The sequence below is a fragment of the Pocillopora verrucosa genome, chromosome 3 (genome assembly GCF_036669915.1).
Source record: "Pocillopora verrucosa isolate sample1 chromosome 3, ASM3666991v2, whole genome shotgun sequence".
Classification (NCBI taxonomy): Eukaryota; Metazoa; Cnidaria; class Anthozoa; order Scleractinia; family Pocilloporidae; genus Pocillopora; species Pocillopora verrucosa.
The window spans coordinates 23,386,348-23,414,230 of NC_089314.1; the positions used below are offsets into that span (position 1 = coordinate 23,386,348).

Below are 27,883 nucleotides of genomic sequence, written 5' to 3' on the forward strand. Positions count from 1 at the left end.
CGAGGTTCAAATTCCCCATCCGCACACGGGGTATGATGCAGCCTCGAATCCGGCGCATAACTATTACAAATTTTCATCGTCTTACTGTCAGTCCACTTTTTTCAGTATACTTTAAAGAGAGAATAGAAGAGGAAGGTCATTGCAATTCCCCAGCAATCCCCATAATTTTGCTTGATTCGCGATATGGCTGGCGGCAACTTCAGATTTGCGATCGATCGAGGTGGAACTTTTACAGACGTTTATGCCGAATGTCCTAACGGAGAAGTACGAGTGATGAAACTGCTGTCGGTGGATCCTGCATATCCTGATGCACCAAGAGAAGGAATTAGACGAATATTACAAGAGGTATTACGTATGTAACACTTCTCGGAAGCGTCAATTGTTTTTAATGGACTTCAGGTGATCTCTTATTGAGCCCCTTGTTAGTGTGGAATTTGGCCGTTCCATGTCTAGGTGACCATTCTAATTTGTGCCCACCACGCCTATGGGTTATCTTCGAGGGGTTAGGAGGAAACAAATATGCATTTCTAAGGGAACAGTTGAAAAAGCGTCTTCCTGTAGAGAGAGAAAAAAAATAATCGTCAAATTCAGACTTACTGATTTCACAACTGAATGTTTTGAAAACTGAGTTAGAAAGAACTTTTTGTTGAGACAGGGTTTAAGGTTAACGAGTAAATTTCAAAGTTATGGAATTGCTGTAAATTGTACGAGCATATACCCATTACCTCTTGACAGGTAACAGGAGTAAAGATGCCTGCAGATCAGCCTATTGATCCAAAGTACATTGAGTGGATAAGGATGGGGACCACAGTGGCTACAAATGCTCTGTTAGAACGAAAGGGAGAAAGAATGGCTCTGGTTATTACTGAAGGATTCCATGATTTGTTGCATATTGGCAATCAGACAAGACCATACTTGTTTGATTTAGTAAGACTCATTTATTTATTTATTTATTACACTTCTGTATAGTCCTAACCCTAAGCAATAACACAGCCACATCAGACTTCGGTGACTTTGATGTTGTTCTTAATTCTTCATAACACGACAATTCTCTGCCAGGAGTTCCCTCTCTTTAGCCTTCATGGGAATTTATGATGCTGCATTCATTTGGCAGCTGTGCATGATAGAAACATTAGAATCTTACGAAACTGCTAAGCAGCATTGATAGAAAAGGGAAACCTTAAGTTGATTATCAACTACACTTAGTCAATAAGTGTGAATTTGAAAGAAAGCTGAAATTTGGAGTGTTGTATTAGGAAAAGGGCTAATTCTGAAGACATCAACTTCCTTTCATTTGCTGTCACTGCAGTTAATAATCCTTTGTCTAATTCTTTTGGTCAATAATTAATGAAGCACCAAAATTAACATATTGCATCTAGTTCTTTTTTTTAATTATTCTTTCCTGGTAATATAGGGTTTTAGCAATAATTAAAAGTAGTTTTCTACTTTTCCCAGTGATTTAGCAAATCTATGAAAATACAAAGCTCTATTAAGCCACTTGTTGTTTTGTATTATAAACAGAAAGCAACTTGTCCAGAGGTCTTGTATGATGATGTGATTGAAGCCAAAGAGAGAGTTGTTCTAATGCAAGAGAAAAGTGAATTAGAACTGCCAGATGACAGCTTCGTGGTTACAGGAGTTACTGGAGAAAAGGTGAAGAGGAGGAAGTTTGGGCTAAAACTAAAATTGATAATAAATTATTAATGATAATCAGGGTTTTAAGTTACTTAAATTTGCTGTGGGAAGGAAATGCTTATTTTTACCTGAGGACTAGTGGGCTCACATAATTGACATGTTGGAGCTAAGGCAGAGAGAGAGAGAGAGAAAGTATGCATGTGTGTGATTTTGATTTAGGGCTGAGATGAATTTTTGCTTGTTTGTGACTAATTAAGAGACCTAGCTCTGAGTCAATGACAAAAAGTTTCTTTGTGAAATATTATGGTTAACAAAATTCAACTTGTTTTAATTTTTGTTTGCTATTGATCCTTAGCTCATAGTTTGGAAACCACTTGACAGATTGAAGCTCAAACAGGATCTGCAGGTGATATATTTACTATTGAGACTGCTTAACTATAAGTCCTGTGTAGTAATTCTTAGCTGCAGCATGAGGTATCCCTATGCAAAATGGGATGGGGGGGGGGGGGGGGCAAAATCTGTGGGAGCACATCTTTGGATCAAAATAGGTTTTTGAAACTAAATGCTAAAGAATTTTGGGAACTAGATTTAGACCAAAGAAATTTAAAGTTTTGCACATAGAAACTGAATGATTGGTAGCCTTCCTTTTTATTCAGATCTGTTCTTTGTTTTTTTCCCCTAAATTTCATTATGTTAACTAAGATTTCCTGAAAATTCTGGAGGGAAGGGTTGGAATAAGCTGCTCCTTCTCCATGACTAGTATTACTAATAGCATTCTTTTTTTTTAACAAAAGAGGATTCTGGATAAAGGGATCAAGAGTCTGGCAGTAGCACTTTTACACTCATACATGTATGGTAATTTTTGTCTTTATTTAGCCTACCTTGTTTTCCTCCTTTCTATGTTCAATGATGGCACATTGGCACATTGGTTATTTCACGTTGACGTAAATTTTGCAACCTAAGGTTTATAGACAAGCAATATATTTTTGAACAACCATAATTCTGGTGTGACTTTACATGGAAATTGATGTACAGGTGTCCATATTTTCATTTTTCATTACTATAGAATTATATTTTCAATTGGATCCCTTCTGACAGTGACTGCAGATGCAAAACACATGCCCCTCACAGTAAAAAATGCTAGCTGTAGTTCTCAAAGTCTCATATTTATGATTCCCTTTCCTTTATATTTGGCCAAGATGAATTAATGAATGGATTCACATCTTACCTTAGGAATAGATGTGAAATATTTGTACTGTCATTCAGGGGAACTTATCCATTGCATTTCTCATCATAACATTCAGCAGCTATACTTACAATAAATACATGCACATAGAGTAAAAGTTTCTGTAATATCTTTGTGTACTTTTGGATTATTATGCCTCAAGATATGACAGCCATGAGAGGGAAATTGGCCAAGTAGCCCTTGAAATGGGTTTTGATCAAGTATCATTGTCATCTGCTGTTATGCCAATGGTAAAAGTTGTTCCAAGAGGATACACAGGTATGTGAAACCGATACCATTCGTTCATTTTTAAATCTGGAAGTAACCAAGCTAAGACAATATTATCAGTTCTTGGGCATGCAACAAAATAGTTTAAAGTGTGGTCAACCATGTCCACTGTGATGCAGCTTGATTTACAAATAAACAATCTCTGCTTATCAGTTAATTGGTTTGTTGTCATTTCCTGAACTGTTCTTTTTCAGCTTGTGCAGATGCTTACCTAACACCCTGCATCAAGAGATACGTAAATGGGTTTCTATCTGGTTTTAAGAGTGGAATTGAGGTAAAATCAAAATTCCATTTGGGTGGAAGGGTATAATGTATGTTCACTGGGTGTTTTATCCACATCAGATATGAGTTACTGGATAGAAATGGACCTGCTTTGTTTGTTGTTTATCCCTTTTTCATCTATAGGAAAAAGTCTTGTTCATGCAGTCTAATGGTGGACTAACTCCTGTGTCAAAGTAAGACATTAAATAGAATATTATCCTTTTTTATCCTTTGACCCCTAAGAGTAACTAAAATCTTATTTCTCCTTACAATATTGCTCCTGAACCAACTAAAGAGTTCTCAATTGTTAAACAAATTCTCCTTCCTAGCACCTTAAGAAATGCACTGAGACTAGTATGGAGAATATGCATACTGATGTTAGGGTGTATAGGGTTGATAATGTGTTAAAAAGGGGGCATTTTGTAACAGTTAGGTACATATACCATGAAATGAAAGTCTTTAAAGTGTTAGGTTTCTAACTGTGTTGTTTTATCTGAATAAAGGTTTTCTGGTTCTCATGCTATTCTCTCTGGTCCAGCAGGAGGAGTGGTAAGTAACAGTACTTTTAATTTTTCATTAGAAGTATTATGTAGTACTTAATCTCACCTTTGTAATCAATTCACTTAGCAAAGTTTACAATTAAATGATGTTGTCAGTAGTCATCATCATTATAACGCCTGCCCTTATCATTGTCTTCCCCTTGCTGACATCTTCCTGGTTAAGAACTTCTACTGTTTTATTGTAGGTTGGGTATGCTATGACAACATACTGTACAGAGACAAGACAACCTGTTGTTGGTTTTGACATGGGTGGTATGTGCAGATACACAACAGATTAGCTGAAAAATCTAATCTTGGGTTACCAATATAACCAGTTAGATCATGGATGAATCACATAAGTCATCTTATAATATAATCCCAATACAATGAAGTGGGTGTGTTAACCATTCAATAAATTTTCTAATTATGCACTTGAGTCTGTAGATTCATACTCTGTTAATATGTAATGTAGGAACTTCAACAGATGTTTCTCGTTATGCTGGTCTGTATGAGCAAGTGTTTGAGACAACAACTGCAGGAATTACTATTCAGGCCCCTCAGGTACATTGTATTTTGGTAATTAAATGATTATCAGGTTAAGAATATATGAAAGTCATATATTTGAACTGCGGATAAAGACATGAATGAAAGTGATCCTCGCAGTGATGTGCACTACTTAGGCAGTAGTGAAAATAAGGCCTGAAAAAAATTTCAGGCCTGTACGGGATTTGAACCCATGACCTCTGCGATACCGGTGCAGCGCTCTACCAACTGAGCTAACAAGCCAACTGGGAGCTGGTCATGATGGTGGTTCTAAATAAACCCGTGAAGTGATGAATATACGGTTAAGAATATATGAAAGTCATATATTTGAGTGAACAGTTCAGTTGGTAGAGCGCTGCACCGGTATCGCAGAGGTCATGGGTTCAAATCCTGTACAGGCCTGAAATTTTTTTTTCAGGCCTTATTTTCACTACTGCCTAAGTAGTGCACATCACTGCGAGGATCACTTTCATTCATGTTCATAAATGATTATCATTATGATAATTGTCTTTGCCAACTAATCTATATTCAACTTGTCTTTTTAGTTACTTTTTCTAACTTATTTTTGTGTGAAAAAAAGTTGTTCTTTCATTGGCAGCTAGATATCAACACTGTTGCAGCAGGAGGTGGATCTTGCTTGTTTTTCAGGGCGGGGCTATTTGTTGTTGGGCCTGAGTCTGCTGGCGCCCATCCAGGCCCTGTTTGTTATCGAAAAGGTAAAGAAATATCTAAAGTTATTATAATATTATAAATGAGAATTCCATGTGAATTCCAACATTTCCTAGGGGAGGGTTTTAGCAGATGTAGGAATCTGTTCTCATAGTTTCACGAATCATTCCATTAAATTTTCAACCATGCATGGTGATTTATTTTTAAATTTCAATTGACAGGTGGGCCATTGGCTCTTACTGATGCAAACTTAGTTCTTGGACGTATACTTCCTGAGTGAGTTTGGTCTGATCATGATCACAGTTTGTAACAAATAAATTGTAGATAAAGACTGAATTGAACCACATCTCTTCCTCTGTAGTGGGAGCAGTGGGACTAAGAAAGAGAAGGCTTTAACCATGAAACCCCTAAGGGTGATTGACAACTTATTTTTAACTTATTCATGGTGACTAAACACAGTGTTAACTCTTTAACTCCTAGAAGTGATTGGCATGTAACTTCTCCCTATTATATCGACACAGAATTTAGCAAACAGGTAATGAGAATATTCAAACTTATCAGGTAGAAGTTGTTATCTTGATCTAATACCAAATTCTTGTAACTGATTCGATGGGAAATGTGTAGCAGTAAGAGATGAGAATTAACAATCAAATCTTGGGAGTTAAAGGTTAACAATATTTTTCAGGTTCTTCCCCAAGATTTTTGGACAGGATGAGAACCTTCCATTAGACAAACAAGGGACATTGGAGACTTTTCAGAGATTCACCTTGGAGGTTTCTTGTAGCTTGTTTAATCATTGTTGTAATTGAAGTAGGCACATTTATTCATGGTAAACCTTTGTTAACAGCCCATTAATCCCTCTCAAAGTTGACCATTGTAAAAATGTTGAATGTATTCTTTCATTAATCTTCAGATAAATGAATTCTTGGCCTCCCAAGGTGGTGACAGCCAGAATGTTCACCTTAGTGTTGAGGAAGTAGCCATGGGTTTCATTGCTGTTGCTAATGAGACCATGTGCCGACCTATCAGGGGTTTGACTCAAGGCAGAGGATACAACACTGCTGATCATGTCCTGGCCTGTTTTGGTGGAGCAGGAGGTCAACATGCATGCTCTATAGCTCAGTCATTGGGGATGTCAACAGTCTTCATTCATCGGTGATTTAAAAAAATTGATTTAAAAAATTAGTGCTAGAAAGAATTAACACATGAATGTTAGTTTTATGTGTTTATGGGCAAGGCATAGTTCATAGTCTTAGAAATAAAATTTAAATTTGCATTGGCAGATTAGCAGGCAAAAACCTAAAATTACTAATAATTATATAATAATATTCAAGGTTTCAAGCAAGAGACTTTCCCAAACTGATGTTGCTACAAGTTATGACATATCTTCTGACTAAGTGCAGACTGAGAATGAATTAATGTTGTATATCTTGGTAGCTATTCAGGAATCCTTTCAGCATTTGGATTGGCTTTAGCAGATGTTGTTCATGAAGCTCAAGAGCCATGTTGCTGTGTTTATAACAAAGGTGAGCATAATTTTAGAGAAATTTTTTAATTTGTAATTACAAATAATCTGAGATTGCCATGATCTTACTTCATTGCATTCTGTCTTTGCTCTATAACATCAGGTGAACCTACAGACTCTTTACACTTGTATGACTTTGCCTATTATCATAAAATTTTTCTATGCATTGCCTAATGATAACATTTGTATTTACAGACCCGTTGGAGCTGTTTTGTTCTAATTATGTTTGTTGTAAAAAATTTTTAAGAATTTGTCAACACTTCTACAGACTGCTTATTTACACCTATCAGTGAACAAAACTTGCATTATTTTATCTTAAAACATTTGAGCAAAGCTGTTTGATCATTATCGGTCATATAACTAAAAGAAGGTACAATACTTTGCATGCATCCAGACTCATTCCAGTACTTAGAGGGAAGAATTGATTTCCTCATGCAGCAGTGTGCAGATGCGCTCAAACTGCAAGGGTTTGATGAGTAAGTTTCTTGAGAATTTGTTAGAGTTTAAAAAATGTATCAATTAGGAATCGAGGAAAGTATTATAAGGTAGTACATAGGATGTAGAGTTGCAAAATATTTTTTTTCATTTGTCAATAAGCATTATTTCTGCCAGTCTTTTTTTTTATTAAAATACCTTTTTGACCTTTTTTAGCCAGACCCTCTTGATCAAGGGTGGAATGGCTAGAAGGATCAGCAGGGATTTTAATGTTATAGTGCCCATTTTTCTTAAAAAAAAATTAATTTTAACCACCACTTGTTTAAATGTACTTAATATATTTTTTTCAGTGAACAGATATCTACAGAAATATTTCTGCACATGAGATACAATGGAACTGATTGTGCATTGATGTGCAATATCTCTCCTCGCCAAATAGAAGAGGTAATTCTGAAGTTTGCATGTTGCTCGTTTTTTAATTTATTCCTATAGCACATTACTTTGGAAATTTCAGGTATTCCTGCTGTTAACAGTTATCTCTGAATAGCTATTTTATTAATTTTTTTTTTTTCGATGCTAAACAGTCAGGGACAAGTTCTTGCTTCAACATTGCTGACTTTGGTAAAGTTTTCACAGAGAGGTAATTGCTGATCATTCAATATTGATATACTTTCTTATACATAAGCATTTACATTTTTTTATGTTCTAAGTTCTCTGGTTGTTAGATGAAGTTCTAAGAGTATTTGAAAGTGAATTACTTGATTGTAATTCAAGATATGTCTCGAGATTTTGGGGTTCCAGACAACTCTTAATTACTAAAGACCCAAGAACTTTCTTTATTGGTGAATGCCCAGTGAGGAGTTCCAAGATCCACCTTGTTCTTGACAAAAACCATCACAATGCTCATGTGCTGGCTCACATTGAAATGAAGGAGAACTAGATACTCCAATAACTGAAAGAAACATTTTTGGGTATGAAACACTAAGCACTCACATCTATCTTAAAGATAGGCTGTTATGTGAATTAACTGTTGTAGTAATTAACAGGTATATGCAAGAGTTTGGCTTTACCATTCCTAAACGGGACATCATAGTCAATGATGTACGTGTAAGAGGCTGTGGGCATTCCAAAACATCAGTCACTCATCATCTTTCTCATTCAAGTGTTTTGCCACCAGTCAAAAAGGTAAGCAGGATGGTGCATCATGCTGTAGTATATACTTTATATTTTTTTCTCTTTTAGACAGTGATTTTAACTCTTTACACCCTAACATCAGTGTGCATATTCTCCATACTGTTCATCATATTCTTCTTAAGGTGCTGACAAGGAGAATTTGTTTAACAATCAAGAGCTTCTTTAGTTGGTGATCATTTCCTTTATTCTTGTGACCTTCAAGTGTGATTCAGGGGAGGTATTGCAGGAGATATTAGATTTTTGTTTAAATTTGGCACTGTAATTTCCTGTTTAATTTTGATCCATGAATTGCAACTCCAAACTGAAAAACTCAGCAGTTTAATCATTGCCTTGTTGATTTTTTTGTATTTTGCATTTAACTTGGGAGAGTGAGAATGAAACGTCCAAAAATATTTTGTATTTAAGGCAATTGGGTTTTATCAACTGAGTTGACAATATAAAGTGGCCACTGTGAAGAATTTCAATGCCGAATTTTTGTTGAAGCTCTTCATCAGAGCAAACAGTAACTTAAGAAACTATATCCCTTTATTTTGTGTTTAAAATTTGCTTTTCTTGGAAGTGGTACAAAGTTACATTTGGATGCTGTCAGGAACAGATATTATTGTACAGTGTTGACACTATCTGTTCTAGGTAAGACTATGATCTGATCTGTTATCATTTGAATCATTTTGTATCCAGGTAACTAAATGTTTCTTTGAGGGTGGCTACCTTGACACCAAAGTCTATTTCCTCAAGGACCTTGCTGAAGGGCATGTCATTAAAGGACCATCCATCATCATAGATCAACACAGGTAAAGGCAACTCTGCAATGATAGGTCTGTTTCAATTAGTTTCTTATGGAGGGCTTTCTGCCAAAGGTGTTCCATAGCATTTAAAAGAGGATTCTGCACCAAGTGGCTCAAAGAACTTATAAAAAATGACAATATACTGTGACAAAGTAGATTTATGTGAAGGTAGGTCTTCAATGTCATTGACAATGTCACCATAACCATGAAAATAGAAATATGTTGTAGTGACAGGGCTGTAAATGGAAATGACTGTTGAAGAAAAATTCAAAGGGATCAGTGGAAGTGTCAATAACACCAAATCTTTCTGGTTCCTGGTCATCTCTCATTCATAATATACTGTCATTTTACAAGTGAAATGTAACCCTGTTTTACAAAAAAAAAATGGTGTTTTAAGATTTATTCATAATAAATAATGATACAGGTATCCCTAAAATATATTCATCCGCCAATGCTTAAAGAAAAAAAACTAGGATTCAATTTGTACATTGCACATTTTTGTGACAATTGTGTTTGCAGTACTATTCTTGTGGAGCCACACTGTACAGCTTACATTACAAAGTCTGGAGATATCAGGATTGAGGTAATAGTTCTTTATCTATTAATTTTTTGTACTTTGAATACCATTTTCCCATGAATGAAATTGCCCTTGAAAATAATTTTCTTTACTTATTCAGTTTTTATGTTATTTAAATTAATTGGTTCATGTTTTCTAGATAGGAAAAAACAAAGGTAGAAAACAAGTCACTACAGAGCTGGATGCAATACAAGTAAGTAAACTGTAAACCCAACAAAGCGTACTGTACCCTCTCTGTTACCAAAAACATTTACTGTAGCTCTGGATTCAAACATTGTTTTAAGTATCCTTATTGACCTTTCCTTTAACTTTGCAGCTTTCCATCTTTTCCCATCGCTTTATGAGTATAACGGATCAAATGGGAAGGTAAATTCATGTAACTTATCAGATTCTGTATTATGAGGGATAATAACAAAAGTGATAATTGCGAGCTGTTATTAATGAATGATATATTTGAACATTTATAGGGTACTTCAGAGGACTGCAATATCCACAAATATCAAGGTAAGAAGTATGACTCTGCAGGGGAGTATTTTGGCATACCATCAGTTGAAGACAAAGACATTCCTATTACATTGCATTGCTTCGACCAAGTGGGAAAAATTAGCTGTCAATTCCTATTTTTTAATTAGGCAGCTGTAGTTGCATCTGTTCTGTCTGCTATGCCTAAAAGACTGCTGACTGACACTTCCTGATTTCAAGCTACATTTTAGGAACAGAATGTTACTCAATCCATTAATCTTTTGGTGACAACCATAATGTAACTGACAGCTATTATTGTCATGGTCTTAATTACTTTTTGTATTAGATGTATACTCCATGTAATATATGATATGTTCTTTATCTAGGAAAGGCTTGACTTTTCTTGTGCTATGTTTAGTCCAGCTGGTGATCTTGTTGCTAATGGCCCACATGTGCCAATGCATCTTGGATCAATGCAAGAAACTGTAAAATATCAGGTACATTACATAATCAATTATAGTATATTAAGGACTGAGTGCAGTTCAATTTGGTCTGTAATCATATGAGTGATTAAGAAATTCAGATGACTGGGAAGTGGGAGTCAGAAGTTGTTAATCATGAGTATGATTACAAACAGAATTGGAAGACATTTAGTCCTGTTACCAATTAGTCAAAACTATGGCAAAATTTGAGAAAGAAACTAGACATTGATTACACTTTTTCAGAAAAAAAAAGAAACACACAAAACAACTTGGCAAAATGCACAACAATAGCACATGTAAATAATGCAGACTGTAAAGCCATGACATGTCAGATGTCTTATTACACTGTCCAATTACAAGCATGAGAAGTACACTGTCCTATTAGTGCACAAATCAGGCTGATAACAACCAGTCTTGTTTGAGAATTTTTTTTTATAGTTTTGCCTGAAGAAATAATTTGCCAGCTACCTTGATTTTGTACCAAATCATAGATCAGAAGTCACCTTAAGACATCTTGTTGCAGATTGATCATTTAGGAGATAGTCTGAATGAAGGTGATGTAATACTTAGTAACCATCCAAGCGCTGGAGGAACACATCTTCCAGACCTCACAGTCATCACCCCAGTAAGTTTAATCCAGATTTAAGCTATTGTCCAACCTTGGTTTAAATTGCGTATGGTAATTATTGTCTCCTACATTGAGTTGGGAATACTGGACAGGTACAACTGAAAAAATGTAGAGTTGAAAGGTAACAAAAATCACTTCATTTTTATTAATGGTTAATTTCTATTGAACTCCATGACTCAAAAGAGTGATGAGCATCCTATTCCTCCTCACAGTATCACAGCTGAATCAAATATTAAGGTCATGAGAACAAAGGAGTTGATCACTATCCAAGACAGCTCTTGATTGTTAAACAAATTCTTCTTGTGTACATCATAGCAAATGTATAGAGAACAGTATGGAGAATATGTATGCTAATGTTAGGGTGTAAAGGGCTCATTTTTATTTAATACCTTGCAGACATAGTGAGGATGTATTTTATATACTTGAGTTTTTTTAAACTTATTTTAGGTTTTTTATCCTGGCCAAAGTAAGCCGGTCTTTTTTGTCGCAAGTCGAGGTCATCATGCAGATGTTGGAGGAATAGCCCCAGGTAATTCATCTTATTCTAAATTGAGAGAAGCAGTTATTTACCTTATAGAGAATAATTCACTTATCATACTCAAGACTGTGCTTCATAAATTTATCACTCAAAATCCCAATTAAAGTTCCTGTTCAAAGTTAAGAGATGCTCTTTATACTGTCACTGCATAGAAGTTTATTTATTTTGTTTACACCCTTGATTTTCATTCAGAGGAAAAAGTTAGGTTAAGGTGACCAGTCATGTTACCTTTGGTTTGGGGATATTAAGCTGTCATCTGAATAAGTTCATGATGCACACTCTGTTAATTGGTGATATGAAAATTGGTACAAGTGAATCAAAGCATTCAGCTTTTACCTTACTTTTACATTCAGCAGTTACATTACTAACACTAATGATTGCTATGCTTGCAGTAAAATGTCCCGTAAACTATAATTGTTAAAAGCTAAAATGAAATTTTACTCTCTGGTAGGTTCAATGCCCCCCCATTCCCACTCAATCTTTGATGAGGGAGCTGTATTTATGTCATTTAAATTGGTGGAGAAAGGAATCTTTCAAGAAGAAGGTAATCATCTCATCTATGAGTGTCTTGAAGCAGCAATCCCATTGTTTTCTTGGAATTCACTGTCCACAATTTATTTGATCATGACATGTAGTTTGTGTGATTGACTAGCTCTAAAGGTAAAGCTGTTGGAGCCTGCTAAGTACCCAGGTTGTAGTGGAAGTCGTAATTTGCAGGACAACATTTCAGACCTAAAGGCACAGGTGGCTGCAAATCACAAGGTAAGGGGAATTTGCCTCTCTTTTGATCCACTAAGCACTTAAGTTTCCTTATCATGATACAACTTATTGCTTCTTTGTCTGAACTATGCCCCTTTACCTCCCATGAGTGACAAAACTAAGACAGAATTTCTTCTTACAACATCAATACAATATCAAGCAGACAAGTGATGAGAAGAAAGAAAAATGTAAATTAGGGGATTGCTAGAAGATCCAATAACAAATTCTTCAAACTAGCATTACAGGAATTGTTTGGCTGACAGTGAGGAGAATTACTTTTAAGATCTGGGAGTGAAAGGGATAAACAGAGTGTGCAACAGTCTCATTTGGTGTCTCATGGGTTTCACGTCTGTGGTAGTAGGACCATTGAACGACAATTTCACATCTTTTTACTGTAGGGAATCAACCTCATAAATGCACTTATAGATGAGTATAGTCTTCCTGTTGTGCAAGCCTACATGGGTTACATTCAGGTATGGTAACATTTTATTGTTACTCTGAAAAGTGATTACATTATGGCATCACTATAAAAACCTCAAGTATACTCCAGTTTTGACTGCTTTGATCTCAGTTTAAAGAACTTCACTGGAAACATGCTTCAATAAAATAAGTATAAATGAAATATATCAATTCATTTGTTCATGAAGTTCAGTTGAACTTTTTTTTGTGGAAGTTCATCATAATTATACCCAAAGTTTGTCAAGAGTATGTTGAATTTCTGTAAGAGTACTAACAAATTTTATCAATCTTTCTTTTTAGCAAAATGCTGAGTTGGCTGTTAGAGAAATGCTCACAGAAATTGGTCTGAAAACAAAAGTAAGGATGAAATGAGTGCTATGTTATTCTTAATTAATAATTAAAAATAATGTTATTCTTAAAATTTAACTGTGTTCTAAACAAATGCTATGTTTTGTCAAAATTTGTATATGTCAATAAAAGTAGTCTTACTGCTTCCTGTAATAGGAAAGAACAGGAAAGTCAGTATTGCATGCATTGGAACATATGGATGATGGGACTCCAATTAATCTTACAATTTCTATTGATGAAAACAAGGTACCTACAGTTCATTTTGAATGGCTTTTTTTTTTAATTTTTACTTTTTTGTTGCTTCTTGTTTTATTTTTGCTAAGGATGGGATTGGTGCAGAACGAAAGACTCTCTGTATTGATTCTATCTTCTCTTACCTGCTGGATTATAGCAAAAATTATTTAAACTCATTTAAAGGCGATTGTACCTAAAAGAAGACATCAATAATTTTTGTATCTGGTTACAGGGGTCAGCAGTATTTAATTTTGCTGGAACAGGCCAGGAGTCATATGGAAACTGTAATGCTCCACGGGCCATTTCTCTTTCTGCTATTATCTATTGTTTACGAAGCATGGTTAAGCATGATATTCCTCTTAATCAGGTACAAGAACAAACAATTGTAAAGTCTAATGAAAGTATTTTTACATAATTATTAAACAATCAAGAAGTGTGATGAAATATTCATAAAAGCAAACTTAACTCAAGTAAAACTGGTCTCTTGGAATGTGTTGGTGTGTTATTGTATACAAAGAGCACCAGGACTGGTAGCATTTAATTGGAGCCGGTGCATAATGAAATTTTGACTGTAACCTTGAACTTACATTCAAACCTGGGCAAAAACTTTGCAATCAGTTCATGTTAACTTTGTTGGTGGAAGCATAATCATCTCCTGATTTATCCATAAAATCAAGCAGTTTGAGCATGGGTGTTGGGCTGGGTATGGTATAGTGTGCTGGTACTGAGCGAGACCCTAATATCCCTCTTTTCCACAAGTTCATCCCTGTCAACTCTTCTGGCTTGTCTTAGGTTCTCCAGGATATGGAAAAAATCTTCTTGTCTCTTATACAGTTGCCTAAATATCCTGGATAATATTAAGTGGGGTGCAATAAGAAAATTTTGGTTTGTGGGGAAAGACTCAGATAAAGCAGTTAATCAACAAATTTTGGCTAGGGAGGGGATCATACAAAAAGAATCCTCCAAATTGCAGATGTTTAAGTTACTCAGCAAACTGCTGTGCTGTTTCTTGCAGGGTTGTCTGGTGCCAGTAAAAGTACATATTCCTCCTGGTTGTCTTTTAGATCCTTCGCCCTCTGCAGCAGTGGTTGGAGGAAGTGTCCTGACCTCACAGAGGGTTGTGGATGTCGTTCTCAAGGCTTTTGGTGTATGTGCAGCATCACAGGTAATGAAAAGTTAACATTCTCATATAAGTTACTTAATGAGTACTTGGAGAACTATCCTGTGTTGTCAGTAGAATCCCTTGGGTTGCCTGCAAACTGGCCTGAGATGTTGGTTATCTTACCTCAGTTATCAGCAAACTTACCAGGGTCAATAACAGACTTGTTTGAGAGGTTAGTTAACTTGCCACAATGGTTGGCAAATGGTTTTAAGGTTTAGTTGAAATTGCCAGAGTTATCTGCAAGCTTGCCTAAGTTGATTTGTCTGCAAACTCACCTCAAACTAGCTAGGGTTGTCTGTAAACTTGTCTTAGTTGTCGGCAAAATGGCATAAGTCGTGGGCAAGCTGTCGCAAGTTGTCAGTGATCTCACAAACTTATTTCCTCTTTCAGGGCTGTATGAATAACACAACTTTTGGTGACGAAGGTTTTGGCTATTATGAGACTGTGGCTGGTGGTGCAGGCGCTGTAAGTTTTAAACTAAAAATGCTCTCTGGGCATGTTTATCTTTGACATTTCCATCTTCATGCACCATTGCCGCCATGGCAATTGTCATTGTCATGTACTTTAAAGCATACAAGGGAAGTAAACTACAAAATAGTTCTGATTACACACACATACAGCACTAGCATTTGCATTGTGACATACCCTTTGAATATATGATAGAAATGAGTTGGAGTTTCTGTTAAGGGTCCTACATGGATTGGACGAAGTGGTGTCCACACCCACATGACAAATACACGGATAACAGACCCAGAGATCATAGAGCGAAGGTATGTAAAGAGAAAGTAGTACTGCCTGGAGTATTCTCAAAGGGCACAACAGCAACAATTATGAAAGCATTTAAATGTTATTGTGATCCAAAGAGAAGCTACTTAGTAGCTTATTGTGTTTCTTCTTGGGTAACTATGAACATTTCAGTTTGCCGTGGTCTGCCATTAGTCAACTTATTTTTAGTTTTGCCATCAACTCTGAAACTTATTAAAACTAACAAGTATACTCTGGTGTTCAGTCATTAAAATTTGTGATATGGTGAAATCACTCCTAACCCTTTTAAGATCAAGACTCTAGTTTGGGCAGCCATTATTATCCTCAAAAAAGAAAAAAAAAGGCTGGAGCAACAAACAAAAGCAAGTTCATATGATCACAAAACAGTAACAGCTGATTCACTGGGAGACAAATAAATTAAAATCCTAAGATTATAAGCTAGAACTGCTACACTATATAGATAGTGCCACAAAATATTGGACTGACAAGCAGGCTGATCTGCAAACAATTTGGGAAAAGGCAGATCACAATTGCTACATTGTATTCATTTGCAATTTGTATCCTACCCAGAAACTGGTCCCATACTACATGTGTCCAAGATGTTACATTCCTTGTCATTCCCTATAGGTATCCTGTTATTCTTCTTCACTTTCATCTCAACCCTGGTACTGGAGGTGATGGTTTTTACAAGGGAGGGGATGGTGTCATTCGAGAGTTGATGTTCAGAAGAAAACAAGTCTTGTCAGTTTTGTGTGAGAGGAGATCAGCATTTCAACCCTATGGACTACAAGGTATAGAAAAGGGGTCAATATCAGTATCTGGGCAACTGCCCATCTACCCCAACAGTCAATTGATAACAAGTTAGGGTTAATATTGGGTTAGGGAAGGGGTAGGTGGGCAGTTGCCCAGATACTGATATTGATCCAAGAAAAGTACTCAGCCCATAAGACAACACACTTCTTTCCCTTCCTCCTACTTTTGTGTAAGTATCAATATCACACACCAGCTTTTCTGTGTTATGTTCAGGAGATCCTAAAGATGGGCTGTAGCTCAGTCACCTTTGCGATGGTCTTGTTGCTCAGGAGACTGCTGCCCTCCTCTCTCACTGCCTTAATGACACCTACCCTTCAATACTATTGATGAAGTGTTTTAATTACCTGTACACTAAAAATCACTTCATTACAACATATTACTTCATTTTAATGAGGAAGTGATTCCACTTGGTCCATTTTTTGGTCATCATCAATCTTCAGATGCAGAATCATCATCAACATTTTGTTTTACATAGATTTACACTAATACCTTTTGTAGAAATGCACAAAAAATGTGGATCTTCAATTTATGCATGGGCCTTTGTGATATGCAATCACAAATGTCCATTTCCTTGGTTTGTAAATCCTACATTATTTACTTTGTTGAGCTCCTACTGTTACCATGCTGCCCTTTCAGCTGGGTAGACAACCCCATCCTCTCTCCTTTAGGAAGTGAGAATTTGTTTTTGTGACCTTAAAACAGTGTCAATAAATTTTTATCAGGAGGAAGACCAGGAAGTACGGGCATCAATCTTTTAATTCAAAACAGTGGAAAAGTAATCAACATTGGCTCCAAAACAACTATTGAAGTTGGTGCAGGGGTGAGGCATTTCACACACTTTGTACCTTTGCAAACAATAACATCTCTTTTTATAAGATACACCTTACAGTCAAGTATGCACAGAAATGAAGATTGGCCTGTTTTCCATAAAATTGTCCCCATCATCACAGTTTTTGAGCAAAATGGGAGGACTAGGCCATTAATATGGAAGCAGTGAGGTTTTAGGGCAAACTACAAAAATTGGGGTTACCAAAGGGTTACTTAAAAATCTCATGCCTCCAAAGTTACCATTCCTTGGGGCAAAATATTCATTTATTGTGTTTTTTTTAATGTAGGATTGTCTTAGAATCCAGACCCCTGGTGGAGGTGGATATGGAAATCCACTAAATGACAAAACTTAAAGAAGACTGGATTCCAGGATGCAGAACTCATCAAGCCAGAAAATTTTTTTAAAGCAATTGTAGATGGAGATATTTTTTTAATACAGTTCTACAACCCATTTTATTATTTTTGAACTTTTCAACTTAACAAAGCTGCAAAAGATTCTTTTTAACATCCATTTAGACATAAATTCCATGTTCAACATTGACTCTAAAATAAATGTCTACTCAAAAAAGAGAGTTTGTTTCAATTGGACAAAGCCTTTTTTTTTTTTTGGGGGGGGGGGGGGGGAAGTAAAGGGGGGTATGGTTGACCTGCAATGGACCAACCACAGAAACTGGAGTAAGCTGTTAGGCTGAATGGGCCATTAGGCATCAGAACTAAGATGAACAAAATTAGCTGACAAACTTTAATGAGTTCTCTCATACCAACTTGAAAATTATCATGAGTCTGCATACAAATATACAATTTTTTTTGTTCCTTAATGTTCTCAGTGGAATAATTTTTTTTAAAAATTTCAACAGCCTACCTAAATAATTACACTCTGTAAGCTTCAACATGCTCTATGTGGTTATGTACACAAGTCACAGTAAATTACTGTGAAATGATTGATAGTGTGGTACGTCTAGGCAATTCACACCCTACTCTGCCCCTCTTTCAACAGAGAAAGTTTAAAAGTTGTAGAAATTTGATGCAAAATGCAAATACCTGCTATAATACAAACACTTCTGAAAAACCTTGAAAATAATAAAAAAATCCTGTCCAGTCATGATACTTACACTAAAATGTTGTTTATGTTAAAACAAGTTTTACAATGCAGTCACTGACTCCAGCACAACCAGAACTCCAAATAATATACTTAAAATATTCACTTAATTAAGTCTTCATCCTCTTCAACAAAAATTTTATAAACAGGAAGAAAAACAAAACTAGTTGTTTTTTAGTCAATGACACCATAAAAAAAACTTGCCTCCTAAAACTTTTTTCATTTAGTAATTCATCCATTAACTACCAAGATCTAATAACCATTTGGTAAATTAACTGTTTTATCAAGGTGAGTTTGATTATCCTCCTCACCTCTTTCCTGGATAACTATGATGTTATGTTAATCCCCTCTAGAAGTTATAGCATCAAAAAAATGTTGCTGGAGTCAAACTTTTTCAGGTAAGTAGCAGCTTATTTTGACCCCTGCCTATTAATAGCTACTTTTACTACTATGTTTGTCACTTTAAAACAGATCTGTCATGCAAATTATTTTACTTAAAAGAAGGAAAAAAAAATTGTGGGCAGCCCTTCAGAATCATTAAAAAAAAATCCTTTAAAATTTAAAAAATACTCTTAGACTATACAAAATATGGTTTAGTTCTAATAATAAAATGTAAAAAAAGACTTAAGTTGCAGGTACACACTTGCCAACTATTGGTGTAACTTAACATTTGTTACTTTTGAAGGTTTCTATCAACATACACACAAATTAAAAAGAGTAAGAATATTAATTAAGGGTAAAAACACACAGCAGGAGACTTGATCATTAAACATCTGGGAGGTTCCACTAACTGAGATCAAAATGCAAAATGGATAGAACTCTATACTCCAAGAATCCTGAGTTAAAAGTACTATTTGTAGAGATTGCATTGCTAATATCATTTTGGTGAACATCCTTCTCTATCCCAAGATTTTTCTGTGACCAATGTCTCATTTAAATAAATTAGCTGATGGTTAACACTTCCATTCCCGGGAGCAAAATATTAATTGTTCACACTGTTTGCATTACACTTCTTATAATTTTAGATCCGAGTCTTTCTGTGTTAAATAAAGCAATGTTGCCTGATTGGTGTTGAATTCAATTTTGATGGCTCCTTGGGGTGATAGAGTTAACACCATGAGGAGAGTGCCATAATGTTGGGCTCAAATTGTGAAAACCCCCTAATAAAGTATTCTTAAGATGAAACAGAGCATGAATAAAGTTTAACGTGGACCTAATTTGTTTCATTCTATCATTATGACAGAGTCTAAGGCAGGTTTTTTTGTGCTGCTTGGTGGGGTAAGTGGTTTAAATGATTCGATGTTTGGAGATCTTGACCTGTTTTCTGCTGTTTCTTTACCAAGAGTGCTTTGAAGAGCTAAAGCTTTATCCTGAAAAGGAATTATGACATTTTACAATTAAATACAATAACAGTACTAATTTCCTGAGGTACCTCCTTGATTATTAACCCTTTAACTCCCATGAGTGACCAAGACAGAATTTCTCCTTACAATACCAATACAGCATCAACCAGACAAGTGATGAGAATAAAGAAAAATATCAATTTGGGGATAATAAGTTGATTCAATACTAAATTGAATCAACTAATTAATCAATACTCTAAACTAACATGAAAATTGTATGATTGGCAGTAAGAAGAATGACAAATTTAATCTGGGAGTTAAAGGGTTAAAGATGAAAACTTCTTGAATTCACATTTTGATTATATTTACTTTTAACACTAGAAACCTTTGGCCAGGCCCCTTCTAAGCAAAAATTTACAAATAGTTTATTTTTAATATTTAAAAGAGGAAGCCACTGAGAGGTGTACAAAAGTGAGCAACAGTGGTTTGATGAAATGGAAACTTGATTTTAGATCATGATCAAGTTTGACTTCTGTACATGGGTAGGTCTATTAATACCCCTGCTGGTCACGATATAGAGAATACGATGACCTGAAGTACTATTATAGACCACTAAGATCCTAATATTTCCCTTGAACTCTATACACTTCAACATCTGTATGCATATTCTCCACACTGCTCTCTGTACATTTTCCAAGGAGCCAGCAAGGAGAATTTGGTTAACAATCAAGGGGTTCTGTAGTTGGTGATCATTTCCTGTATTCTCATGACCTTCAACTTTGATTCAGGGGCAATGGGTAGGGAGAAATTAGATGCTAGTCACTCTTAGGGGTGAAAGGATTAAGCCAGTAGTACAGGTATGAACAAGTGCCATCATAATGTAAAGATCCATTTAAGTTTTCACTTACAAGTGATGCTATGTCTACTGCATGAGTTTGGATGTTGTGAGCATCTTCACGTTGAACTTGTTCAAAACTTCTGATGGTTGCTGCTCCTTTTTCCATTATGATGTGGGCAAAAGATGTCATCCACTGAATACATGGGTGAAGTTCCTCCCGTGAATGTCCTGGAATTCAATGTAAGATAACTTAAATAACTAATATAGCACAATAATTATTGACCTTTCTCATGAGCTTTGGCAATGGTCACAAAGTTATATTGTTGCTTGCAAGGAGTTTGAGTTGCTAAAAGTTCCTCAGGGTTTTCTTTTAAAAATGTAGCAGCAGGAAAATGGATCAAAGTCACCATAGAATTCTATGAAAAATTTTAACCCTTTAACTCCCAAGATCTCATTAGTAATTCTCCTTACTATCTCCTATACAGTTCTTGTGATGTTAGTTTGGAGGATTTAGTATGGGATCATCTTATAATCCCCTAACTGATATTTTTCTTTATTCTCATAACTTGTCTGCTTGATATTGTTTTGATATTGTAAGGAGAAATTCTTTCTTGGTCACTTATGGGAGTTAGAGGGTTAAAAAAGCTAAGGTGTTGGAGAATTCCCTGATCTCCAATGGCTGATCAACACCCTGTCCATACAAGACTGCCTCTTGAAGAACTGAGCAAAGTTGTAGTTACTGTATATCACAAATATGTTGCAATGCAATTTTGCCAATACCTCTCTATGTGCAGGAATCATTGTCTTGCAACAGTTACATCATCCATTACCTGAACACAGGATGTTATTGCAAGGCTGATCTTTGTTCCTTACCTGTAACTTGTTCAACATTAACTGGAAGCATGTGGTAAAGAGCTGACGCAGCTAGAATACTGTAGGAGAACTGCAGAGAACCCACATCCAGGATGCACAGATCTAAAAGCTAGAAAAAGAAATAAAATTAAGGCAGCAATCAACACTATTCTCAGATAGTACCACTGGATGTATTTTGAAACCTAAAGCTGAAATATTAGTAAATGGAATATTCTTAGCAGCGGAAGAATAAATCCCCTGTTAAGTGGTTGTAACATTATGTTATGAGCATACATTTTACTCAATACAGGTATTTTCCCCTCCCCAACAGGGCTCACAAAAATATCACACAACTTGCATAATATGAATTGATGTCAGTATCAAAATATCAGGTTAATTTTGGGTTAGGGGCTGGGTGGGTGTGCAGCTGCACTAATAAGACATAAATGCATCTATGCATATGTGCATAGATACTTAAAACAAAGAAAAAGTTAAAGACTAAGAGGCAACCAATCACACATTGAATAGACAATAAATATGCAAGGGAAGACCTACTTGTGCAACTTCAACAAATCTTGGTTGTGAGTAGTTAGGGATGCTGAAGTTTGATGTTTTACCGTTTTTACTTGTTACACAAGACAACTGTAAATAGATATTTAACCATGAATTGACAGTGACTGGTGTTAAATTCCAACACAACCCCTGTAGACAAGAAAGCAATAAATAGATGAGTGAAAAGTGTGTTTACTAAGTACATGCAAGTGGAACATTCCATGGTATACCACAAGAGAGTCTTGGAATCAATGTCAGTATCTGACCAACTGCACACCTACCCCTTCCCTGATCCAACAACAGTCAAATTGTAACAGGTTAGGGTTAGCATTGGGTTAGGGGAAGGTAGATGTGCGGCTGCTCAGAAACTGCTCAGAAACTGAAATTGATACAAGTGTTGCATGACTGTTTTACACATGAAATGCAATAGAAAATAAAGCAACTAATACTTAATATCAGAATGCAGTTCAAACATTCAAAGTTCAAAAACAAAATGGTTTGAAAGCAGAAATGAGACTTCTCCCTAAATGCATGCTGGGAAGGTTTGGGTTGATACCATTGAGTGTAAAAAGCTTTCTTCCACTCTGATTGACTTTCACTTTACCATACCACATTGATAAAGGTTACTTACTTGTGAACTTAACTGATTAGCCGTTATATCTCTTGTGAAATGGTATAAAAATAATACTGAAACCACAGCAGCATCCCTAACATGAATTTTGTGGGATTAAAATCGTTTAGTTACCTTTAACATGAGCAGTTCTTCATGTAGGATCTCATTTTCTGTACAGGCACCATCAGTGACATATGCAAATTCACTTATTTTGGGAGGGTAAATTTCCTGTAAATATTGAAAACAGTGTAAAGAAACACATTACACACTTAACTCGCACCTCTTTCTTGGAAAGAAAAATAATAATAACAATTGTTTGAAACCAATTCTTACCTCCAACTTAGCAGCAATAAACAATGCCGTTGTTCCAACAAGTTGTAGTCTTTGCTTGGCAATGTCATGTTTAACTGACAGGTATCTATCAACAAAGTCTACTGCCAAATAATATGTTTCCCTGTGCAGTCTATAAACTTCACAAACCTAGACACAAAGAAAGATAAAGAATGTTAGAATGTTGTTCAGCACATTTGTGAAATACTTTGCACTCTCTTTAAGGAGCATGTTTGTGCGATGAGTAAAGAGGAGTAATCAGGGGTTGTTTGGAGTGCGCTCATTTGTTTTGTTTACAGTGAGTGGCTGTTTGAGCCTTTCCCTCCAACACACAACATGGCCAAATTCTTACACCTCCAGCCATGGATTAATTCAAACTTCTTAGTTGTGTGATTTTACCAGATATACATATTTTTTTTACTTAAAGCAGACTCCCCCCCCCCTCCTCTACTCCTTTATACATGTCAGCTTTGCCTTAAACTTTCATTCAAAAACTAAGTTTTGTAGGGGGGGTCCTCTAATGTATGCTTGGATGCCTTCAAGGCTCTCACTTAACACTTATGTACAATCATTATAGTTATCAAAAGGAAAATAAAAAGAAAGTGTTAAAAGTATTTACCTCTGTTAGCCAATCCAGTAGAATTGCCCGCATCCTTGGCTGAATAAATGAATGTTTTCTAAAATATAGAGGGTCTCTTGAATACTTCCTCTCTTTCTCAAGCATTTTTGCCCACACTTCTTTGGGATCTGCCCAGTCAAGCTCAGGAAGAGGCATCACACTTTTGACAACTGGTATAAAGTAATTGCTGAAAGTAAAACTACTAGATTTCCCAAACTCAGGGAGAGCATTGCTTGCTGTGTGTTCCTTTAATGCCTTTGATTGTCGTTGACTTCTTGTTTCAATCCTTGAGAATCCACTAATGCTTCCCTCAGTGCTGCAGAATGGTTGCACAGACATCTGGGTTGTCTAAAATGAAGAAATGATGGTAACAAGTTTACCAGTCATTTTTAGGTGAATAAATGAATGCATGTTATCTGTAATATCTTAAATATAGAGAGCAAATAATTGGCTGTAGATCATACTATAATTGATGACATCTTCAGACAAAATAGTATTTGAAACCTGCAAAATATTTTTTCTAACAGTAAAAGTAGAAATATATTTCCAAAGTTTACATGTAGGTGTAAACCTTTAAAAAAGACTTTAGGGTGGCAGAAGGGGTATGAAATGGTAACTAGGTGTATTTTGGAACATTGAAATAAGGAGTAAAAAACATACATCTCTTTTAAAAGTGTAGAAACACCAAAACAACTAGTATTGCTCAAAAAAGTGCTGATTTAATCACTAATTCCTTCTTTATATTAACAATATTGCAATACCAAAATGATAGGCTGGGATACCCAAGAAACAAAACAAAAACTCTCTAACAATGGCATGCAGTTATGAACTATTTATGGCTCATTAAGCATGATGACTTGAAAATGAATTTGGGTCATCATCAAACAGAGACAAAGTTTCCAACATGTAGATTCCTATCTGAGATGACAGAGGTACAGATTGAAAAAGGGAAGAATATCCTGGCCAATAACTTCTCTTTATACTCTAGTTCAAATATGTGCCCCTTAAGAGAAACTTGTGTGACTTTTAATTCTTTTCTAGATTACCCACAAACTGTCACATATTTTTTGCATGAAACACTGTTAGGTTTATACAGCTGTGTGGCAAAGTTTAAGCTGGATTTCTGTTACCCATATCATATTTAAGCAAATTATCTAGAAGAATGTTTAGTTTATTTATTATATAATAAGTATGCCAAATAAAACTGAATTATTTTCCCTTAAAGCCAAAGTAAACAATTTTTTTTCAACTTAGGTAAGTTGCTTTCTATAAAATGGTCGTTTTTCTATGCATGTCAGGTGAGCAACATAATTATAAAGAATATAGGGAAACAGATGGTGGAAATCTGCCCCCAGACACTAAGAAAGAGCCACTTAAATAAAGATATTAAACACCAGCCTATGTAGATTTTGTTAAAATCCATCCTGGATTTCCTAACATTTAATCTTCAATATCAACTGGTTTCCTCTGTATGTTGAACATTTTGTTATTTGACCTTTAATTTCAAGCGTAAGCCATTCCAAGGTAACTTGTACTGAAGCCAATTATTTATGTTCAGTTGGGCAATTAAACAAACATGGTCAAGAAAACTAAGTGACAGTGGTATTTACTTTTTAATCTGACATATTACACAGTAAAAATTAATCAAGGTTGAAAAATGGTATTTGTCTGTTGATTAAATTTTGGTGATCTCTTTATCTGACAATTCTGTAAAGATTAACAATTTTATTTGTGGAAGTCAACTATGAAACACAATCTTGACTAATTGGTTTTTGCTTTCAGTTTTTTTTTTAACATTTACATACAAAGGAATCCAAAATTTCATTGTATAGATAGCTCAGGTATTTTTTTTTAACAAAATACAAAGGCTTTAAAGAAACTAAATTGAAAGTCGTAATAGAAGAGAAAAGAATCCAGGGATAAGCATTTCAGTTAAGATTTACCGATGAAGTTTTTGTAATATTTACATATTCACCCTGTGCTCAAAGCTTAAAATAATAGAAAATAACAAGGTCAACCTGAGGTTATCCACCGAAGCAGAAATTGTGCAAAGTGGCAGAACACTCTACAACAAAAAAATGCTTTGCTTTGCAACATGCTGAAGTCTTGTGGATATCTAGCATGTTATGTATTCTTTAAATGGGAAACTGTTATATAACTGAAATGAATATCATAAAATTTATGGAATAACTGAATTTCATATTGCAAAACCAGATTAAGAACAAATAATATAAACACTGGTGGTCCTCTAGAACAAACAGAAAGCTGTTATTATTTTTGCAGTAACCGTGATACCTAAAGTAAACAACCCATCATGAAAAAATGAAATGGACTGATGAATTTTTCAAAAATATTACACCAGTTCGTATGTGGCAACCACAAAATTTCAAGAATTTGCCATTGAATGTTGGAATAAAAAAATCATTGCTCTTTTGCTTCGAGTAGAAATTCGACAACACTACGAGAGATATTACAACTTTTCATTTAACATCTAATAAATTTTGCAGTTAAACTCCTTTGCCCACGAGGAGAAATTAATATCACTTAAATTATATAATTATTAAAAAGAAACAAATAATCATACCCATGCAATTTTGGTCTTTCAATGACAAAGGAAATTACCTCCTTAGAAGAACGAATCAGTCAAAAAATCTATTGAACACGAAGTTAGATAAAACCAGTTTAATTAAGCGGTGACAAGATTTGGTGAACGATCATGCAAATATTTCCTGCATATTACACAAATGTCCATCTCTTAAGCTATTTTGTTGTAGAATAAAGTGAAGCATGTTAGGTCAGAGAGACACTTTCTCAGAACCACCAGTTCAGATAAATTGGTAACTGGTTACTCAGCAAGTCGTAATCACAAATATCTTTGATTTTGGCTCAATCCGTCAATACTACCACCAGTTTAAGAGCGAGGGGGTAAACTAACCACGCCAGTAGTAGTAATTAGAGAAACTCAAATCAAAATTCCGTCTCTCCCGGAATGTAGATCCCTTGAATCATTTTTGTTCCTTTTTCACGAAAGCACCGTGGTTCCCGATTTATTTGTATCTAGAGGAAATATTTCACTAGCAAATTAGAATGAATGAAATATCTACTCTATCAAGACTTAGCACTTCGTCTTGTTCGGATGAGCAGTTCTTTAGCACATTGGGGGAATGTAATTGTCGAAATTTTCCCGATCTTCGCATTCCGCCGAAAGATTAAATAAGCAGGCAAACGACATTTTCGTACTTAACCAATACGAAATGTAAGCTCAGAGAAAATGATTTCAAAGCAAACTTCTCGATCATACCGAACAATGACTGTCCAAAATGGCGGGAGGCTTTCGTCCATGGCGGGAAAGCAAAACATTGTCTTACCTTCTCTTGCAGTGCCGCTCTCGTCCGCTTGCTAGAAGCTCCTCTGGAGCAAGAATCCCTCTACAAGTGAACGAAAGCTTTGTCAAATCTGTATTATACACAAAAGTAGCGAAAACACATTTCATACTTACCTTCCTCTTTCGTATGTTCGCTTCGTCGACAGATTCCAAACTCAAATGGCGGAGGTCTTTCGCGGCACAGTCACTAGAAATATAATTACAACCAGCCATGTGAGAACTGAAAAGTTATCGTGAGTTGTGAAAAAACACTTTCTGGACAAGAAAAATCCCAGGATCTAAAAGATTAGTTGCCCAAGGGCAAAGCAATAAATAAGTTCGATTCGCCTGTTGATATGGCATACAGAGGAGGGTTTACAATTAACTTGCAATCACAAAATAAACAATCACGGCTTTTTTTACGATCCTAACCTTTCACTTGCCATTTACTAAATCAATCGAAAAGCAGACTGATCGATGTAGTGCTAGAAGAATACAAATTTTGTTTAAGCTTTTTACAGATGAGCCGTTTGATCAGTCAATCGAGACCTTCACGGGACCAGGTCTCCTGTCGGAATGAATGACTGATTTTTGCGCGAATACTTTGTGTGCACTTTCTCCACGTGCCCCTTTTTGAACAAATTACCCGCCATAATTTGAACCAATCAGGCCACGCATAACAAACCCCCGGGACTCTGTCACGCTTTGTGATTACTTCCAGTGAATTTTTACCAGCAAATGCTAGCGTTGTCAGCCTGCGATAGGCCTCGGCAACGAAAATAACTGAGGGGAACAGGTGAAAAAAGGGAAAAAATGAAAGGTGTTACAAGCTCTAATAGGTAGAACCAAAAGGGAAGGCATTTTGAACTTTCACAAGTCTTGGCTTGATTTTGTTGACCTATCACGTGCGTTGATTTTCAACACATCCTTAAGTAACCCGAACATTAGGCTTAAAATGCGGAAATTCTAGGTTCTCCCATCTTGATCTTCTTTGGATCACAAGTGCCAAGGATTTGGTAAGAACACCATGAGTTTTGGATGATGAAATTTTCAATTGAATATTCAAAACTTTAAGAGGGACCCCTGCATTTGAATGCTAATTACATTACACAAAAAGTA

At 35.6% G+C, this 27,883-nt stretch overlaps 2 protein-coding genes across 4 annotated transcripts; one reads left to right on the top strand and one right to left on the bottom strand.

The window, feature by feature from the left end:
* Positions 1-30: 30 nt before the first annotated feature.
* Positions 31-17,742, top strand: LOC131779047 (5-oxoprolinase-like). Of its 3 annotated transcripts, XM_059095577.2 has the most exons (40): positions 31-345; positions 736-927; positions 1,522-1,653; positions 1,991-2,041; positions 2,430-2,485; positions 3,024-3,139; positions 3,343-3,422; positions 3,554-3,603; positions 3,913-3,958; positions 4,155-4,221; positions 4,421-4,509; positions 5,090-5,207; positions 5,382-5,436; positions 5,846-5,933; positions 6,074-6,315; positions 6,598-6,686; positions 7,080-7,161; positions 7,471-7,564; positions 7,705-7,760; positions 8,167-8,305; positions 8,993-9,105; positions 9,619-9,682; positions 9,816-9,869; positions 9,993-10,042; positions 10,144-10,180; positions 10,525-10,635; positions 11,144-11,245; positions 11,696-11,777; positions 12,238-12,330; positions 12,439-12,548; positions 12,944-13,018; positions 13,305-13,361; positions 13,509-13,598; positions 13,819-13,953; positions 14,602-14,751; positions 15,139-15,213; positions 15,436-15,518; positions 16,141-16,304; positions 17,049-17,146; positions 17,442-17,742. In XM_059095577.2, exons 1-40 carry the CDS (start codon positions 184-186, stop codon positions 17,505-17,507), a joined length of 3,813 nt encoding a protein of 1,270 aa, XP_058951560.2. In that variant the 5' UTR covers positions 31-183; the 3' UTR covers positions 17,508-17,742. The 3 variants fall into 3 exon arrangements, 2 of the variants coding, with proteins under 2 accessions (XP_058951560.2, XP_066019876.1); XM_066163779.1 differs by lacking the exon at positions 13,819-13,953; XR_010716948.1 differs by lacking the exons at positions 15,436-15,518; positions 16,141-16,304; positions 17,049-17,146; positions 17,442-17,742 and having other exon boundaries at positions 14,651-14,751; positions 15,139-15,216.
* Positions 17,743-17,821: 79 nt separating this feature from the next.
* LOC131779070 (G1/S-specific cyclin-E1) lies at positions 17,822-27,352 on the bottom strand. Its single transcript, XM_059095605.2, has 10 exons — positions 27,197-27,352; positions 26,900-26,972; positions 26,769-26,828; positions 23,401-23,748; positions 22,785-22,931; positions 22,584-22,679; positions 21,842-21,988; positions 21,308-21,416; positions 20,505-20,662; positions 17,822-19,623 (listed from the first exon to the last, which is right to left on the bottom strand). The coding sequence occupies exons 1-10, from the start codon at positions 27,208-27,210 to the stop codon at positions 19,477-19,479; spliced, it is 1,299 nt and encodes a 432-aa protein (XP_058951588.2). The 5' UTR covers positions 27,211-27,352; the 3' UTR covers positions 17,822-19,476.
* Positions 27,353-27,883: the final 531 nt, after the last annotated feature.

Excerpts from the sequence above, each read along its gene's own strand:
- LOC131779047 (XM_059095577.2), top strand. The coding sequence starts at position 184 with ATGGCTGGCGGCAACTTCAGATTTGCGATCGATCGAGGTGGAACTTTT. Across the intron at positions 1,654-1,990 it reads CAGGAGTTACTGGAGAAAAG|CTCATAGTTTGGAAACCACT; the intron begins GTGAAGAGGAGG and ends ATTGATCCTTAG. Across the intron at positions 10,043-10,143 it reads ATAACGGATCAAATGGGAAG|GGTACTTCAGAGGACTGCAA; the intron begins GTAAATTCATGT and ends GAACATTTATAG.
- LOC131779070 (XM_059095605.2), bottom strand. Across the intron at positions 23,749-26,768 it reads GAGCGGCACTGCAAGAGAAG|ACAACCCAGATGTCTGTGCA; the intron begins GTAAGACAATGT and ends TCTTCATTTTAG. Across the intron at positions 19,624-20,504 it reads CAGTAGACATAGCATCACTT|GATAAAGCTTTAGCTCTTCA; the intron begins GTAAGTGAAAAC and ends ATTCCTTTTCAG.